Source organism: Thunnus maccoyii, chromosome 16 (assembly GCF_910596095.1).
Source record: "Thunnus maccoyii chromosome 16, fThuMac1.1, whole genome shotgun sequence".
Lineage (NCBI taxonomy): Eukaryota > Metazoa > Chordata > Actinopteri > Scombriformes > Scombridae > Thunnus > Thunnus maccoyii.
The window spans coordinates 18,744,114-18,757,449 of NC_056548.1; the positions used below are offsets into that span (position 1 = coordinate 18,744,114).

The following is a 13,336-nucleotide window of genomic DNA, read 5'->3' on the forward strand; positions in this document are numbered from 1 at the left end:
CAAGGGCTTATCTTTATTACAACAGAACATAAACATATATATACAGGAGACAACAACGTACAAATGCATGGACAAAGGAGGTTGGTTGTGTGTTTAGAAGCATTTCCTGTGGACAATGGAGGGGCCGGCCTCATCGTATTCCTGCTTGCTGATCCACATCTGCTGGAAGGTGGACAAGGAAGCCAGGATGGAGCCACCGATCCAGACGGAGTACTTCCTCTCAGGTGGAGCAATGATCTAGGGAGAGAATAAACAACATTCAAGTTTTATTGAGTGTTTAGTCACTTTGCCAGTCAAATTGAAAATTAAAAACCTTTGCAGTTCTCTCACCTTGATCTTCATGGTGCTTGGGGCCAGAGCTGTAATCTCTTTCTGCATACGGTCAGCAATACCAGGGTACATGGTGGTACCACCAGACAACACATTGTTGGCATAAAGGTCCTTACGGATGTCAATATCACATTTCATGATGCTGTTGTAGGCGGTCTCATGGATACCAGCAGACTCCATGCCTGGAACGTGACAAGCACAAAAGTTTTGTAACAGAGACAAAATACTGGATGTCTTACATTCTCCAAAAAACAAATGCAACATGCTGACAAAGTGATGAGCATGACTCACCAATGAAAGAGGGCTGGAACAGGGTCTCTGGGCAACGGAAACGCTCATTACCAATGGTGATAACCTGACCATCGGGCAGCTCATAGCTCTTTTCCAGGGAGGAAGAAGAGGCAGCGGTGGCCATCTCATTCTCGAAGTCAAGAGCCACATAGCACAGCTTTTCCTTGATGTCACGCACAATCTCACGCTCAGCTGAGGAGCAGAAAGTTCAAGTATTGTTAAACAACACTAGTGCACCTCTCATACACAAATTAAAGTAATTAACCATGATTACATAGATTTACCAGTTGTGACGAAAGAGTAGCCACGCTCAGTCAGGATCTTCATCAGGTAGTCGGTCAGGTCACGACCGGCCAGATCCAGACGCATGATGGCGTGTGGCAGAGCATAACCCTCATAGATGGGCACATTGTGGGTCACACCATCACCAGAGTCCAGCACGATACCTTTAGCAAGCAGTAAAGACCCGCAGTTAGTCAGCTATACATGCCTGTGAAGGGGAGTATTGGCAGCCAAATAAAAATCTGCCCTCTTCAAGCATGTGTCACATAATGAGCTATATAATGCTGCTAACATCACGGGGCACACACCCTGCCTGAGAGGGATTAACACCTCTCCTTGACAACAAGACAAGAATCTTTACAGATGACACACACCCTTAGAGTGTGAATATACAACAGTGTTTCTCCCTCGCACTTCAGTTTCATACATAAGTACTGGATCTGCACAATTTTAGGTAGGCCATTGCATAACTAATTGCAGACTAAATCAAGTTCATGTTACAAAGCCGCAGTGTACTAACCAGTGGTACGGCCAGAGGCGTACAGGGACAGCACAGCCTGAATGGCCACATACATGGCAGGAACGTTGAAGGTCTCAAACATGATCTGCAAGAAAAAGCGAGCAGAATGTCAAAGATTTGTTTCAAACCAAGAACAACTAAAACACCTGGTGGAGAGCAGTGACTATAAAGTACCTGGGTCATCTTCTCCCTGTTGGCCTTAGGGTTCAGGGGGGCTTCAGTGAGCAGGGTGGGGTGCTCCTCGGGGGCCACACGCAGCTCATTGTAAAAGGTGTGGTGCCAGATCTGATGGGAAAAAGAACAGCTGATGTTAGGGCTGAGACAAGTCTTGGCTGAATAAACAACAAGAAGGTGTTCTAAATAAAGCACCAATTCTAAAAACAGGCAGCTTTTTATGATGGTGTCAAGCCTGTGAATTCTCAAGGGTGTGGTAGGTCAGCTGCCATGAATGTTGTAAATGAGTCAACACTGTCAACACACACACACACCTTCTCCATATCATCCCAGTTGGTGATGATGCCATGCTCGATGGGGTACTTCAGGGTCAGGATACCCCTCTTGCTCTGGGCCTCATCACCTACATAGCTGTCCTTCTGACCCATACCCACCATCACACCCTGAGAGAGGAAGCATGAGAGGAATATAAGACATAGGAATAAGGTACTCTTAATTTTTAACTCTTATCACACAAGATAATATTTAATGGGCACCAATGGTGGACAAATTAAAGCGTACCTGGTGGCGGGGCCTTCCAACAATGGAGGGGAAGACAGCACGGGGAGCGTCATCTCCGGCAAATCCAGCCTTGACCAAGCCAGAGCCGTTGTCGCACACGAGGGCGGTAGTCTCATCGTCGTCACACATGATTAGGCTTTACTGGGGTGGTCTAAAATTTGTGGGAGTGGCAGTGTGGAAGCACAAGGAGGAGAGAAGGATTAGGCAGGGTGTTAGGGGCAGCTGTCTAAACTGCCTGTCATAGGATGCATAGCATAAAGGCCTGCTATAACTGAACAATCACAGGCACTTTATCACTGAAGAGGTTGATGATGTGATGAAGTGACTCGACCTGCTATATCTAGAAAGTCTATGATATGATAAATCAATCACTCGTATGATTGATATATGTATTAGGTGTCTTCCAGTGTGACTTTGTAGACCTGTCAGCACTATCTCATAACTGTTCTATAGTTATTATCACTTGCAAACACTAATACAACCCACCTCAATGGGTGCTATCAAGAGTACTAATTAGACATGCCTTTGGATGCTATTTTGGTCCTAACTTTGTTGTACAACTACTGATACCATATCTCTACAGCTATGATTGTTCCTGGGACATCATAGCTACTAAGGTAGCACCAAAAAGGGGCATAACAGAGAGACCTGCGATCTATTTTCAGCTGAGCACCCCCGCTGTGCTTAACAGGGTGAAACAAGTGACACTTGGATCTCCTGCTATTTCAGGTCTGTGAGAGCTAGTCTCAGTCAGAGCCAGGCCAGCACCTATCTATCACCACCCTGTGACACTTTTGTTTTACTACATGGCTCCATGCCCCTGCTTCCAATTAACTTCATTCATTGTAGCATAAGTACATTTGGCAAACCTCTTCACAACTTATGTGCACTATTCCAAGTACAGTAATACATCCATATAGTAAATTAGAGATATACAATACCAGTCAAAAGTTTGGACACACCTTCCCATTCACTTGAATGAGAAAGTATACAGTCTTATCTTTGCTTTCCCACAAAACTTTCCATATTGCTCACATCTCATTATCTTATTACAGTGTTAATTTCTGCATCTAAAGGCAATCCATCCACAATAAACATCCACTTATGGTGAAAACCATTACTTAGCTGAAGTTACATCATCCATTTAATGCTCTAAGTATCATCAGTTCAAAGTACAACTACTGGAATTCATAAAGCTAATAACACAAATGACACAGATTTCCTCAATGAAACAAGCATGTGAAATGTACTCACCAAGGTGCACTTGTATACGGATGCTTCCACTGGGACAAAGGCTGAGGGTGAGAGGAGCCCCTTAAATAAGACCCAGGCTAGGTCTGGGGACCAGGGGTGGGGCTAAGAGTTCACACAAGTCCAAATAAGAGCTGCCAGCTAAAATCAACAACCCGAGGAAAGTGTGTTTTACATAGAAGGATGAGACTGCTTTATAATGAAATCATTTGACTGACAGGCTTTAAATTAAATGTTGGTAGGGAATAAAAAGTTCATAAAGATAACATTATGGTGTACTTGTGGTAGGTCTGAACAAAAAAGGAAGGAGGGGGACCTAATCAGATCAAGCATCCATTCAAGTGTCCATTCTGATCATTTATTTTATTATTTAATATATTATAATAACATATATATTAACACAGTTTCTGAAAGTAACATTAAGAGTAATCTGCATTTCAAATATGTGTGTATATTTCATGAACTTTATGAAATGTATATAATATACCTTCAGCGTACTTGCATGTGTTAATGTCTTTATTGTCCTGAAATTATACATGCATATCAAAACCAAGACTTAGTGAGAATATCATGTAATCAGTGTTTTAAAATACTGTATTTTCAGTTATTCTGATCCATAAAGTGCTACTTTACAGCAAGTAGGGACACGCCTCTCATATCCCTTGACTACACACACAGCCACCTAGGAGGCCCACTATGATGACACAGTCAAGACAGCGACGCTGGTGTCTTGTTAAGGAGATGAAAACCTTGTATATGTCTGTGAACCACGCTGCTGGTTTGCGCACTGAGCCTCCTCAACGTGTGGAACAGCTGATGGTAATACCAGCCGGGATCTGTCTCTGATCTGGCTTTCTGAGTGGCCTGTCAGCGTCAGTGCTCTGTCCTGATTGGCCCAGCTGTCTCCTTGTAGGGTTATGGTGAGAAACGGAGTCAGTAATGAGCAGCCACTGAGGTTACTGAGTCACTGGCTTGCAAAGAGGAGCTCCATATTTGTGCCACCCACTTTACCATATATTTTACTTGATGTACACTGTACCTTATGAGGTAATACTTTCACCTCAGCAGGGACATTCAAGTTATTATTCATTCATACAACATGTTTCCCAAAGAAAATATCATATATGGTCTGGTCTCAGGGAACACCATTCGTGAAGTTTTTGTACTTGGCCCATAAAGGAAATATTTTGATTCAGGCTGTCAAGTAAGAAAGACTGATGTAAAACGGCAGTTCTGTGAGGTTATATCACAGCTGGAGGTATGTGAGAGCATTCTTCGGCTCCAGCTCCACTAGATAGAGCCTCTTATTTATAGCTGTATTTCCTCTCCACAGATAGGAGCTGGATGCAGCTGAAGCATCGCATAGCTATTTGGATGACAAAGAAGACTTTAATAGATTGGATTAGTTTTGTTTTGATACATGAGAAAGGGAGGTGTGATTCATGATCAAGCTTTTTTTCAAGCAACAGTGAGGGATAGTGTTCACTATTAAATTCTGAAGCTTTCTAGATAAAAAATGTAACAGAGAGTATTAAAGGTAACTTCTACCAATTTGACACATAAAGGCCAATTTACTAGTCATGGAGTACTACTCAGTCTATATACCCCTCAAAATGTCCTCAGCGTTATCTTGTTTTAGGCTTGGAGATTATAAATTAATAACAGATTGAAAGGTTTTATAATAAAATCCACAAAACACATTTTTGGAACATAATTTCTATACATCTGTTTTCTAACTGTTATACAACTGAGATGTCTGATTTAATATTGCAGTATGTCTAATATGTGTTATCCACTCTGATATCCTAAAGTCCATAAAGTTACTGCTTTTAAGTCAGCAGTCATTTCCTATACAAGTTATTGAAAATCTTTATCTAGCACGCTCACCTAAGTGCTGCAGCAGTTCCTAGTGACTCCCGTCATCCCAAGCACACACACACGCACACACACACACACACACACACGCACACACACGCACACACACGCACACACACACACACACACACACACACACACACACACACGCACACACACAGAAGTGGTCACAGAGGTAGTGTCTTTCACTACATCATGTTGCATTTTAAGCCTGACTAAACATCTGTGTCAGTTTACTAATGCTACTTTTATATGAATATATTAGTCGTAATAATGAAATAATATGATATATAATAGTATAACATTCAGAGGGGATATTCTGAATGAAGGACTTTTACCTTTTATAATTCAAGTACATTTTACGAACAATACTTTAATGTATTTACTTAAGTAATATGTTGTGTTATGGTCAGTGGTGGAAGAAGTATTTAGATCCTTTATTTAAGTAAAAGTACCAATACAGCAATGTAAAAATACTCCATTGCAAGTAAAGGTCCTGCATGAAAAATCCTACTTAAGTAATAGTACATAAGTATTATCAGCTTGATGTAGTTAAGTAAAGTACTTGTTTCATCCCTCTGGCTGATATTATATATGACATCATTAGATTATTAATACTGAAGCATCAGTATGTAAGCAGCATGTTACTGTTGTAGCTGCTGGAGGTGGAGTTAGTTTCGACTACTTTATACAGTCAGCTAGTTTAGTCTAGTGGTTCCCAACCTAGGGATCGGACCCCTCCAAAGGGTCACCAGATATATCTGAGGGGTCGTGAGATGATTACTGGGAGAGAAAAGAAGAAAAAACAATGTTCTGATACACAAATCTGTTTTCAGTTTTTGGACTTTTTCTCTAATCTTTGAATTTTGGTGAAATATTGGATCATTTGAACATTTATTGAAATGAAGTCATGTGAGAAGTTTAGAGGGAAAAGTCACTATTTGGTGGAGCTGTGAACAACTCATAGACATCTGAAATGTGACCCCAACTACACACTGCTTTTTGTAAGACGTCAAAAGCCAAAAAGGTTGGAAACCATCATCGTTTTATCTTTAACAATGTGTTGTATTTTAAAAGCTTATATTATCCATTGTGTCAAATCTTCATATGAAAATGAACTAAATCTGTCTAATAAATGTAGTGGAGTAAAAAGTACAATATTTCCCTCTGAAATGTAGTAGAGTGGAAGTATAAAGTAGCATCAAATGGAAATACTCAAGTTAAGTACAAGTACCTCAAAACTGTACTTAAGTACAGTACTTGAGAAAATGTATTTAGTTATTATCCACTGGTTATGGTGTTGAATTGCTACTTTTAATGCAACATTTCCAAATGAAAACTGTCTTCTCTTAGCATCAATTTAGTATACTTACTGCCCTCTTGAGGCCATTTTTGTGAACGCAACGTGATGACGTTTCACCTGCGACGCAGCTCGCAACAGCCATGCGCGAGTTACAGATTGTTGTGGTCGTATGTTGCGTGCATGGCCGTATGTGTGTGATAAGTTAGTGAATACTGAGTAGTTGACCGCAGTGAACTCTATATCTGCTCAAGTTTGAGTTTACAAACAGACCGAGCAGCGGAGTGGGCGGCGGCGGACCAGCGTGCTGAGCAGACCGGATCCTTTTCCTCCTTCTCGCCTGACGCTGCTGTGAGCGTGACAGCAGAGGGGGACTGCCATGTAGAAGCCAGGCAGAAGAATGAGCAGTCAGCACACTCCAACAGATGGGACAGACGACTACGCAGTCCAGCAGGAAAATGAACTAGAGGCTCTGGCATCTATCTTTGGAGATGATTTCCAGGATCTCAGGAATAAGGATCCGTGGAAGGTAGCTGGGTGTTTTGTTAGCAGAGTGAGCTAATGATGGGTAACGGTAAAAGTTATCACTAATATTACTTGGAATAAGCTGAAGTGATCACCCCAACCAAATCGAGGAATGATCTGCTCTTTTCAGGTTAAAAGGCCTCCAGAGGTGCACCTCTGCCTGCGACCCAACGGGCTGAGCAATGGTCAGGAGTGCTACGCCACTGTGGACTTGCAGGTCAAATGCCCACCCACATACCCGGACGTGTGAGTACTTACCTGTGTTGTCACTGCATCTCTCAAGCATGAAGATAATAATAGTAAACTTTATTTATACAACAGTTTTCAAAACGAAGTTACAAAGTGCTTCACATGGTTAACACATTTAAAGGCCCCCTCCACTCGAAAATATCTTTTTCTTCTTGTTCCTTCAGTTGGATGTTTGAGCTTCACAGTGCAGAATGATGTTTGTGCAGAGTTTGACACTGAAAGACTGTTTTCACATTCATCTGCTGAAAGTGGAAAGTTTCTCTGTGCTCATTAAAAATCAGATTTTAAGGGGCGGGCCTACCATGGATGTATTAAGAGAACTGGATGCAGTGTTGTTGGTAGGGCCAGTTCATTCCTATGAAAGTTGCTCAGTGTTGCAGCAATCCAAAAAAGTTATTCCTCCGGGTATAAAATTACCTGGATCTTACGCACAGCTTCTGCATGATCTTCTGTGTTGTGGGGCCCATCGAGCAAGCGCACTAGTTTCCTTTAATCCTGCCTCCCAAATGCATGCGCACCAGAGACTTCTGCTGGCCGAGCTGTCTAACTTCTGGTTTAGCCCTCCGCTAACCTGAATTGGGATAAAATAATGCAATCATGCGGCTCTTCTAGACTTTCCAACTGTTATCGAACTGAATGGACCAAATTCTGATAGTGAAATGAGTCATTTTGTGCAGGTTGTGATGCTCAGAAAAATGTATTCACTGTTTTACAGCTGTTCATTTTCCCATGATTGTGTGCAGGAAAAATGCTTTTTAGGCCCCTGTTGGACCCAGAAGTTGTAATTACACGGTTTGGCCACAATGTCAAATTGGCTTCAAAGCCTGGTGCACTTCCTGGGGGCCTGGGGCCTATGAAAGTGATTTGTGACATCACAAGTAGTTTGGAGCCAATCCTGGTCCAGTATTCAATTTACACAACTGTGTTGTGGACACTTGAAGCCTCCATTGCACAAACACTGAGAATGGACTTTACAGTGAAGGAGGAGACACCTTATGTGAAGTAGTAAACTTTTAAAATGAAAGATATTTGCATATTCATAGACTCTGTGTTGTTCCAAAAAGAGTCTTTTTATATGTTTTAATACATGTCTGGAGGTGATCTTTAAGTAAGTTAACAGTAGAAATAAAATAAGTAAGACATGTTGGAAATAAAACAGTGTGGTAACAATTAAATAAAAGCCTTTCTATGAATGAGAATCTATGAATATGAAATCATTCACAGTTATAGTTTCCAAACAGAGTTCACACTCACACCAGAAACATAAAACCCCCTTTTTTAAAAAAACAACAACAACAAAACCCTTGTATATGTAAAACAGAGTTGTCTTGTGACATAAGACTTCAAAAGAATCTTTCAATAAAGTGTAATCTAATATAATAATCTAACCTAATCTACTAATTGGCAAAACCCATAAAAATGTCATGAGAAAAAGGAAAAGGTGATAAATATTTCAGACAGTCAAGTGTCTTTGAGTTGTGCTACTTTTTTGGTTGTGATTGAAATAAGTCTGTAGCGACAATAATTAACAACTGTCTGAAAGTACTGAAAGCTGGCATTGAATGTCTGGTCCGCCTCATAATGTTGTTTTCTTTCAAATCAGAATTTTTCCACCATTAGATTATTTTATGCAGGCAAAGTTCTTGTATAAATGATCCAGTCAAAAATGTACTTTAATGGGTCCCAACTGCCCCAAACCTCCACCTGTCTCACTGTCAGTTAGCTGCATTTCCACTCTGTACCACAAAGCTCAGTAAGAACTCCATATCATATTACTCATATTACAAACATTGTTTAATTTTCAAGATTTTAGAGATTTGACTGAATTGTTCCCACAACAGTTTGTTCCCAAACTTTGGATCTAATATATAACCAGTAGCACATTTTGTACAACTTGCAGAAACACATTGTATACAGTACAGTACAGCTTTAAGAAAATGAGTCAAGAATGCACAAAAGCTCTGTCACACAACTAAATGAATACTGAGATTTTTCAATTAAATGATTTTGTAATCTGTTTACAGCCTGAAAACGGTACATTCTGAATTATCCGCATGAGCCCACATGATTAGAAAATCACTGGAAAGATGTTTTGGCTTTTTAGGGCCCTAGGGACACTGCCCCACGTGCCTGATGGTAATCCAGGCACAATCAGTACAGAGATCCAGTGTGGAGCTCTAAATGTCACCTCAGTGTTTATTCCTGCTTGGTAACCTAATATCCTTGGGCACTGACAGGCCTCCAGAGCTGGAGCTGAAGAATGCCAAAGGTCTCTCAAACGAAAACCTCCAGAACCTTCGGAATGAACTCACCAAGCTGGCAGAGGTGCGGTGTGGAGAGGTGAGGGTGGACACACACACACACACATGCAAAGAAACACACACAACATTTTACACAGACTTCTGTTAACTTGCGCAAATGCCTCTCCACCTAGGTGATGATTTACGAGCTAGCAGACCATATCCAGGGCTTCTTGAGTGAGCACAACAAGCCTCCGTCACGCTCTTTCCATGAGGAGATGCTGAAGAACCAGCGGAAACAACAGGAGAAACGAGACCTGGAGGAGCAGCAGAGGATGGACCAACGGCGCAAGCAGGAAGAGGAGATGGTTAGAAAGAGAGACAAAAAGCCATTCATTGGATTATCAGGGGCTGTTGTGTGGTTATGTAGTTGTGATTTGGCAGGGCCTTCCACAATGAACAAATAACTTTCAATTTCCTCTTGTGGGAGCAATAAAGTATCTTATCATCTAATTATTGAGTAATGGATTTATATATAGTCAAGTCACCAGACATTCTACAATTTAGTTTATCAAATCTCAAACAAAAATACAGATTAAAATACTTTTGTTACAAAGTGCTTTTTTCTCCAAGAACTAAGAGAGAGAGAAATGACTTATCTACTCGCCTAAATTTGTAAATACTGAGGATATGACAAATCATGTACCCTGTTCATTTTTCCTCAAATAACTGAACTACTGACGGCAGTTGTAGAAGAAAAAGATGACAGATATTTTCATCCTTGTAGGAAAAAGAAATCATGGCTGAAATCCAAAGAAGAGAGGAGGAGAAACGAGAGGAAAAGAGAAAAAAGGAAATCGCCAAACAGGTGCTTGAGCCACACTATTTCTACTCACCTCCATACAAAAGCAGTAAAACCTGCATAATGTATATTATATATACCATGCAGAAAAAAATGGTGTTGTAATGTACCTTTTGTGTGATGCTAATATTTGCAGGAGCGACTTGAGAGTATGGAGCAACCAATCTGTTCTAGCTCCGTGTTAGGAAAGAGCCCACCCAGCCCGGGTGTAGCTACACCTGAACCAACAGAAGCCAAGAAGGGAGTTGGTAACCGCCGTCGGACTACCTCGAATACACGCCACAGGTACACAACACACTGTTTCACTAACAGTAAGATGCCTCTCATGTTAAAGAGATGAAGTAATAATGCTTTCAGCGTTTTTTCTTTCACCAGACGAGACACGGTTAATGAAGACAATCAACGCTCACAAGAGATTCTTCACTTCAGCAGCAGCACTTTTGGAGAACTTGTTGTCCACAGAGGGAAAAGCTTAGGTGAGAATTTCTTGAGACAATGCTTGTTGGGTCCAAACTGGGCCTTAGTAAGCTGTATGTACATTTTTTGTCTGTGTTCATGATTCTGACAGGTGTAAGCGAGAAGCTCAGCCGCAATGTTTATTATGGATTTGAGGCAAACTCAGGAGAATTTGCTGTGATCTATGAGTGGTCGCTGCACTGGAACAAGAAGATGGGCAAGTTCTTCACCAGCCAGGAGAAAGGAAAGATTGAGAACTGTAAAAAGCAGGCAAGTAGAGAAGGAAGCAATTATTATTATTATTATTATAAAGACTTTATTTATTTATCTTAAAGAGCAGTAAATTCTGATTTCATACTTATGAAAGCCATGTCCAATATTCTTGGTTAAAAGTACTTCTTGCAATTGAATTCCTGTGTAGATCCATGGGGCAGAAAATGAGTTCAACTCCCTTTTGCGACTGGAGCACCCAAACTTGGTGCATTACACGGCACTGAGCTCCAGTGAGAAGGAGGACTGCCTTGTGGTTAACTTGCTGGTGGAACATGTGGCCGGGATCAATTTGAACCAAAGCCTAATCAGCCACACTGCTGTCCCTTTGGATAAACTCTGCCATTACACGGCGCAGCTTCTGGCTGTTCTTGACTACCTTCACTCCAACTCCGTGGTCCACAAACAGCTGAGTGCCTCCAGCGTGCTGGTGGACTCCGAGGGGAACGTTCGTCTGACTGATTACAGCTTGTCAAAGAGATTTGCTGATATCTGCAAAGAAGACATTTTTGAGCAGGCCCACGTGCGTTTCTCTGAGGATACTCTGATGCCAACCAAAACGGGCAAAAAAGGGGACGTTTGGAACCTGGGGCTGATGCTGCTGGCTCTCAGTCAGGGCAATGAGGTGAAGGAGTATCCAGTGACGGTGCCAACAAGCCTGCCTGCTGACTTCCAGGACTTTCTCCACAAGTATGTATGAATTTATACGTCACAAGCTACTTACAGGACCATACCAATGTTTTCACACATATCACTACAAATCATGTATACTTTAACAATGATCATTTTCCTAAAATATGGAGTGTTTTAGATGTTCGTTTTACGGAATGTTTCTGGTATTCTGGCATTGGTTTCTTTTAATTTCACTACATTCTAAAAAATAGATTTTTAAAGATTTGACGCGGACATCACTGCTGCTTGACAAAGTTATGTTGTTACATAGTAATGTAAGTGTATGTGCAGATGTGAAGTTCATTGAAAAACAGGAAACTCAAGTGAGTTTCATATATCTCCAAACAGATTTTTATACTGTACAGAAATGAATGAAAACCATTGACTGCCTGGAAAGAAAAAAAACACATTCAAAACTCTAGAACACTATGCCTTGGAAAGTGGTTGGCAGTAATGTCAAGTCAAGTCAATTTTATTTATTTATTGCCAAATCACAACAGAAGTTATCGCAGGGCACTTTTCACATACAGGAGGTCTAGACCGTACTCTTTAATTTACAGAGACCCAACATTCCCCCATGAGCAAGCACTTTGCAACAGCAGCAAGGAAAAACTTTGTTTAGTGGGAAGAGACTTCGAACAGAACTGGGCTCCCGGTGAACAGCCATCTGTCTTGACCAGGTTGAGAGAGGGGGAAGAGGGGAGAGAGATACAGAGAAGCACAGCAACAACAATAATAACAATAACAACAATAATAATAATAGAAATATGACTAATATTAGAGGTAGCAGTGGGCAAAAATGAGTAATGATAGCAGCAGTGGTGGGCGTCAAGCTGGGCAGCAGTCGGTCTGCAGCTGAAATTCTCTTGCGAGATGAGAAATATCAAAACTACGGGGAGGATGCCATGTTAGTAACATGTATTAATGGTACATGAATGTGTACAGATGGAGAGGGGGAAGAGGAGAGAGGAGCTCAGTGCATCATGGGAAGTCCCCCAGCAGTCTAGGCCTATAGTAGCATAACTAGATGTTGGTTCAAGGCCCGCCTGGGCCGGCCCTAACTGTAAGCTTTATCAAAAAGGAACATTTTTAGTCCACTCTTAAACTTAGAGAGGGTGTCTGCCTCCCGGACCCAAACTGGAAGATGGTTCCACAGGAGAGGAGCCTGATAGCTTAAGGCTCTGCCTCCCATTCTACTTTTAGAGACACTAGGAACCACAAGTAAGCCTGCATTCTGGGAGCACAGTGTTCTAATTGGGTAATATGGTTCTCTGAGCTCTTCAAGATATGATGGTGCCTGATCATATATAGGTGAGGAGAAGGATTTTAAATTCTATTCTGATTTTCACAGGGAGCCAGTGCAGGGAAGCTAAAAAGAAATATCATCTCTTTTTCTATTTTTTGTCAGTACATGTGCAGCAGCATTCTGGAACAGCTGGAGAGTCTTTAGAGACTTGTTGGGGCAGCCTGATAAGGAA

At 41.4% G+C, this 13,336-nt stretch overlaps 2 protein-coding genes across 4 annotated transcripts in view; one reads left to right on the top strand and one right to left on the bottom strand.

Annotated features, from left to right (window-relative positions):
* On the bottom strand, positions 1-7,268 carry LOC121881047 (actin, alpha cardiac muscle). Of its 3 annotated transcripts, none has more exons than XM_042388693.1 (10): positions 7,182-7,268; positions 3,413-3,550; positions 2,159-2,309; positions 1,912-2,040; positions 1,598-1,708; positions 1,424-1,508; positions 906-1,067; positions 622-813; positions 331-512; positions 1-237 (listed from the first exon to the last, which is right to left on the bottom strand). In XM_042388693.1, the coding sequence occupies exons 3-10, from the start codon at positions 2,285-2,287 to the stop codon at positions 94-96; spliced, it is 1,134 nt and encodes a 377-aa protein (XP_042244627.1). In that variant the 5' UTR covers positions 2,288-2,309; positions 3,413-3,550; positions 7,182-7,268; the 3' UTR covers positions 1-93. The 3 variants fall into 3 exon arrangements, with proteins under 3 accessions (XP_042244627.1, XP_042244628.1, XP_042244626.1); XM_042388694.1 differs by lacking the exon at positions 7,182-7,268 and adding an exon at positions 6,658-6,677; XM_042388692.1 differs by lacking the exon at positions 7,182-7,268 and having other exon boundaries at positions 3,413-5,364.
* The window catches only part of eif2ak4 (eukaryotic translation initiation factor 2 alpha kinase 4), a 26,864-nt gene continuing 20,229 nt past the window's right edge, over positions 6,702-13,336 (top strand). Inside the window, exons 1-9 of the mRNA XM_042388689.1 lie at positions 6,702-7,113; positions 7,240-7,355; positions 9,596-9,698; positions 9,793-9,966; positions 10,386-10,466; positions 10,597-10,745; positions 10,836-10,936; positions 11,029-11,186; positions 11,338-11,876. Of these exons, the coding sequence (XP_042244623.1) occupies positions 6,985-7,113; positions 7,240-7,355; positions 9,596-9,698; positions 9,793-9,966; positions 10,386-10,466; positions 10,597-10,745; positions 10,836-10,936; positions 11,029-11,186; positions 11,338-11,876 (1,550 nt within the window). The 5' untranslated portion in view covers positions 6,702-6,984. The remainder of the gene's footprint in view (positions 7,114-7,239; positions 7,356-9,595; positions 9,699-9,792; positions 9,967-10,385; positions 10,467-10,596; positions 10,746-10,835; positions 10,937-11,028; positions 11,187-11,337; positions 11,877-13,336) is intronic.